The 5,698-nt window shown below is 33.3% G+C and overlaps 1 protein-coding gene across 1 annotated transcript; it reads right to left on the reverse strand.

Moving 5' to 3' along the window:
- Positions 1 to 2,942: 2,942 nt before the first annotated feature.
- On the reverse strand, positions 2,943 to 4,979 carry LOC117108176. Its single transcript, XM_033250136.1, has 2 exons — positions 4,773 to 4,979; positions 2,943 to 3,929 (listed from the first exon to the last, which is right to left on the reverse strand). The coding sequence occupies exon 2, from the start codon at positions 3,923 to 3,925 to the stop codon at positions 3,356 to 3,358; it is 570 nt and encodes a 189-aa protein (XP_033106027.1). The 5' UTR covers positions 3,926 to 3,929; positions 4,773 to 4,979; the 3' UTR covers positions 2,943 to 3,355.
- Between the last annotated feature and the right edge of the window lie 719 nt (positions 4,980 to 5,698).

The following is a 5,698-nucleotide window of genomic DNA, read 5'->3' on the forward strand; positions in this document are numbered from 1 at the left end:
ACTACTGGTTTTTAAAAAAAATTCAGAATGTATGAATAATTTCGCCTAAAGTAGACCCCACCAAAGCTGACGTGTCTGTGGGTCTGATCAGGTGCCTTTTAGGGCCCTTCAATAGACAGTGGCGGCTCTAAGATATATTTTCTGGGGGTGCTAAGCTGTCCGACAGGGGGGAACTTGAGCTCGTAGTCTCAAGCTGGGAGAGGGTTTGAGAGGGGGTTCTTCCTCCCAAATGAGATTGGCACTCTCAGACTGTGACAAACATGATTGTGTTGGCTTGGTGTGGTCCTATTTTTATATTTTACGAGCGGTGGCCTAGGCCCCCTAGAAGGCCTCTCGAGCAACTCTTCATATTTTTAGTCTGGAATGGAAATTTAAATCAAATCAACTTTAGTCTCACGATGAATCTATGAATGTATACGTTGTTATAGTATCTTCTATGCTAACTTCATTACATTTCATTCATTAGCATAGCTCTTTGGCCAATGTTTACAAATTTATACACACACTCGGCGAAATCGCGGTGACATCATCTTTGGTTACTAATATTCGGTTAATATTTTATTTAATTTTATTTATTTATTGATTTTATTTATTGATTTATTTATTTTTTATTTTTTTATTTTTTTTTATTTATTTATTTTTTTTTTACCTCTTCTCAATATTTCTCTTTTTGGATTGGGTTTTCCCAGATGTGCCATAGTACTGTACAGGAAAATAAGTCTGTATTTGTATTTATTTACTTTAAGTAGTTTAATTTAAGTTTCATTGTTATGATAAGAAGGGGCTTTCAAATTTTGTGCTTGTGCTTTTATATTTTTTTAATGTAACTTCTTTTGTAAATTTGTTGGTCTTGAACGCACCGTCAATTGACGAGTGCCACTGTAACAAAAGTGTAAGTTCAATAAATTATTATTATCTTCGCTAATCGCGGCTGCACCCATTCACTATCAAGTGTATAATAGCTGCGAGTTGATATGACGTCGTCATACTCATGTATAGTGTGATTATGTCGTCGTCATACTCATAGTGTGATATAACGTCGTCATGTCCATATATGAGTGTGATATAGCGTTATATTCATATCATCATTTTCTGGTACTATACTTTACATAACCTCTATTAGTTGTATACTATTAGTGCTACAGTTGGCAACCCATGGGTCACGACAGGTGTCTATAAAACGAAGAGCCAAAAAACGGAAGACTCCTATTTTTTCTCTTTTATTTAAATGAGAATACACCAAGCTGTCACAAAAAGGATTATTTAGATGTCTGTTTTCAAGGATCTTCGTTTGGACACCATATATGAGTGTCTACAAAACGAAGACTGAAGACCTGCAAAACGAAGACCTCCGATTATTTCACAATTATTTCAAAATCATCATAAAATTATTGCTAAGTACCTCTTTCATCGGAATAAAAAATATATCAAGAAATAACTAAGGGCTTTATAGACACCCTATATCAGTGTCTACAAAACTAAGACCACATTTTTTTCTCTTTAATTTTTATGTAAATAAATCAGACTACTGTATCACACAAAATCAAAATTACGAGATTATTTGGACGTCTGCTTGTGAAATTATCAAAATTCTTCGTTTTATAGACACCCTATATAACGTAAAGTTGTAAATGGTTAGTGAACAATGTACAGTATTGAAATTGTTTATTCAGACAACAAATGACCACAACAAATATAACTTCTTTTTCTATATAATTCCTGATATTTTAGACTATAAAACTCACTGATTGTGCGTTTATATATGCGCAGTGTTGTATTTGACGAGTAGTACTACTCTATTTTATTATTATTTAAAAAAAATAATATCAACGCGCTATAGGCCTACATATAAACCCCATTTTTACAAAGATAAAACTAAATACAGTAAAAAGTCAATCAAAAAGAATGCAAATACAAATTACAAATCAATACAAATTTTTCAACAAAATGCCACGAAAAAAATAGCAACAATAAAACACAAGTGTACAAGAAAGATTTATGAATCAGTCAAGTATAGATAAAACAATCATGAAAACTACTCCAACATACTACTTTTCTCGCCTCCCCTCTCTTGGAGGTGCGATTTTCTCCTGTTGTACTGTACCTTTTGTAAATGTGTACTTGTCGAATAAATGAATGAATGAATGAATGAATGCTCTGCCTCTCAACGCTCCGAGATTTCACTACCAAATGTGGTTTTCTATGTAAAGCCGATGCTCGTGTGAGTTCAGGTCCAATGTGGACTCGAGGCGGTAATGCAATCCTGCACATGACTGACGCTGCGCGTCTTAAACTCCGGTTGTGGATCTTCCCTAACATTCGTCCTTAGGAGGTAAGTTTTACCAAACAGAACCAGAACCACACTACTTTAGATATAAATCTACTTTATGATACTAGTGTCGTAGCGTTGGGATTTAAAAAAAAAAAAGTTGGCACCCCATGCTTTGTTCAAACCTTCTATTAGCAAAGATTTTTTTTCTTGCTTGCTCTAAGCTCTATTGTTCACTCTATTTTTCAATACAAGGGTTTTTTTTAATGAAATAATTATGATGTGGGACAAATTAATGTTGCTGATGATGATGATGTCCCAGATGGGGATAATAATAATGGTGGTCAATTTAATGACGGTATTCATGATGATAAAGAAAAAATCAATACTTTCTGCTGCAATTCCCTTAAGTTAGGTGGGACTTTTTTTACACCTTTTAGCAACCCGCCGCCCGCCAATAATAATGATTTAGAATGAAATTAGAATTCATTTTTTGCCGATTAGCCCACCGCCGCCATAAAAAATAGAAATTTCAGAAAAAAATAAATGTTTTTTCTAATTTTTTTTACGCCTTGAAAAATAAGATAGGCCTATGTATATTTTTCCTAATTATATAAATTTAAAGCATTTAACAATCCCATTACTACACTGTTTACATTTACTAATAGTAATTTATGTTGTCCTCCGTCTGAATGTTTTGGCAAAACTATTTGCTAAATAAGAAAACAAAATGTTATTTTTTTCCGCTCTCCTCTGACAATCATTAAAAATATAAGTTCACGAAACAAGGTATACAAAATTCTCACCTTAAATAAATGTAATACTGCAAACAACTATAATTATTACTACTACCACAACTAAATATTTAAAATATCTAACACATTCTGGGGTTAAATGTTTTTTGCACATAGTATATAAGCTTCTATTTAAGCCCCTGATTTGACAGGGCCCAGGGGCGGCGCCAGGAATTCCACTACGCGGGGTCCAAGCTCCCTGACAAGGGGGTCTGTGAAAATTAGATCTGTCGGGAATTTTTTTTCTTATTACAAGATAATGAAATGTTGTATTAATTATGTGATTCTTTTTTTAAAAAGGATAATTTCGGCGCCCGAGGTTTGATCTTTCCACGACAAACTGGATGGGAATTCCCCGAAAGGTGGGTCCAAGCGGGAGGTCCAGAGATCCCCGACGGCGGGTCCTTTGCTCCTCTGGATCTTCCGCTAGCGCCTCCCCCGGCAGAGCCACTTTTTGCGTTAATTTATAACATACAAACACAAACAAAATTGCTATAATGCTGCAAGAAATTACAACTGAAAGAGCAATAATGATAGCTTTAGCACCACCAGATCCTTTGCCTCCGTTACCATCAGTGTCAAGTAATAGTGTGGTGTCTCCAACTGTTGGTGATTGTGTGGCTTCACTATTTGTAAGCTTACTGGAGACTGTTGGTGGTGGTGGTGGTGGTGTTGGTGTGGCTTCAGTAGTTGCACGCATACTGGAGACTGTTGGTGGTGTTGTTGATGTGGCTGCAGTAGTTGTAAGTTTACGGGTAGTTGAATAATTTACGCCGCAATCTACAGTCGTTGAAGTTATATTCAAGATTATACTAAGATGAACGCAAATAAATGTGCAAAAGGACAGCCGAATGTATTCCATTTTCCTAAAAAAGGAAATAATGAAATATACAAAAATGAAGAGAACTTTTGCATAAAAGGTAAGTTTCAAATTGTTTGATTGATAGTTACAAAAAATAAACAAAAATAATTGTCATATAACTCAATTAGATCTAGTGCGTCAAGGCAGCTAATTAATATTATTAGGGATTATAAACAATAATAAATAATATATATCTTTTATAAGCAATACTCTACAAAATTGATGTTATTTCATCAAGCCCAGTATTTTTCACAAATGAATAAGCTTAACTACCGGTTAACTAACATGTTAAAAACATGTGCGCAACACCAAACATAACATAAACATATATAATAAGTCTAGCGACATAAAAATGACTATACTTTTAATAAGCATCTGTTCGAGAATGGTTGTTCTGGTTCTAGAATTTGGCGCAAACCTTGCAAATGGTTTATAAGAAATTAAGCGATAAATATGAATGAATGTACACCAAGTCTTTTTACACAGTGTATGTGCTGAACAAACATTATAATACAGTATATACATTACAGTATTAGTAATAGCAATAATCATTTTACAAATGCTCTGCTAAAAGTGCGCATTAAGGATGTTTTGCTACCAAATCTCACTTTCGGTTGCACAAGATTTTCTTAGTGAATTATTTTACGATACAAAAAGTGCGCAATATAATGTTTAAATATGAACAAAAATACCGCAGTGACACTGCAACAACAAATTACATAGGCGTGCTTCTCTTTTTACCAATTTTCTCCATGCATAGTGGTAAAAAGTAATTGCACCTATTCTTCGTATAGTACGCTATTTTTATTATTATATTTGATTAGCATGAATTTTTCTTATTATTTACCTTTGGTTTGTGTCCCCTCTGAAAGCTGACTTTGGTATCAAATTCTTGCACTTTTGCTTTCTTTGTAAATTTATATATATAATTTTCCAACTTCAGTATGAAACTGTCCAACGTTATGCAGTGTCGTAGAACAGAGATATGCCATCTGTTTGTTATACTTTGACTATTTGCTCTTAAACATGCATACTTTTTCATTTGGTTTCTGTAATGACTTAGGCATAATACATGTAAAATTGGATATGTTACGGAGCATGAATGCAAATAGTTAAAATGAACAATATATTGCTACTACAGTATTCAGACAGCACATGACCACAAAAATGTCTTTGTTATGATAGTTCTATTATCGGATACAATGACTGGCTGGTTGTGTGTTTATATATACGCAGCGCTTTGATACGAATTTATTGTGTGATACCAATGACCCTTAAAAACCTTTTTTTTTTTTAACAAATGATAACAAAAAAAAAACATAACTATTTTATAATTTATGTTACTTGAATTAAACTTATTGATTGTGTGTTTGTATATACACTACACATTATTATATTTTAACGTGTCGTACTACTCTATTTTATTATTATATAAAAAGCATTTATATAGCCCCTTTTCAAAAAAGATCAAAGCGCTATACATATAAATCCCATTTTACAGACATAAAACTAAATACAGTAAAAAAAACAAATCGATCAATAAAAATGGCAAATACAAATTACAACATAAATAAAATTTCCAAAAAAATGCCATTAACGCAATAAAACATAAGTGTATAAGGAAGATATAAAAATCATGAATCAGTCAAGTATAGATAAAAACAATTAAAAAAATACTCATTCTACTTTTCTCGCCTCTTCTCTTGAACGTGCAATTTTCGGATACTCTACCTCTAAACGGGTCGTGATAAAGTGCGAGCCAGCGAGTCATGC

Source organism: Anneissia japonica, unplaced genomic scaffold (assembly GCF_011630105.1).
Source record: "Anneissia japonica isolate Jap-2015-1 unplaced genomic scaffold, ASM1163010v1 scaffold288284_len1145801_cov181, whole genome shotgun sequence".
Lineage (NCBI taxonomy): Eukaryota > Metazoa > Echinodermata > Crinoidea > Comatulida > Comatulidae > Anneissia > Anneissia japonica.

Excerpts from the sequence above, each read along its gene's own strand:
- LOC117108176 (XM_033250136.1), bottom strand. The coding sequence starts at position 3,925 with ATGGAATACATTCGGCTGTCCTTTTGCACATTTATTTGCGTTCATCTT.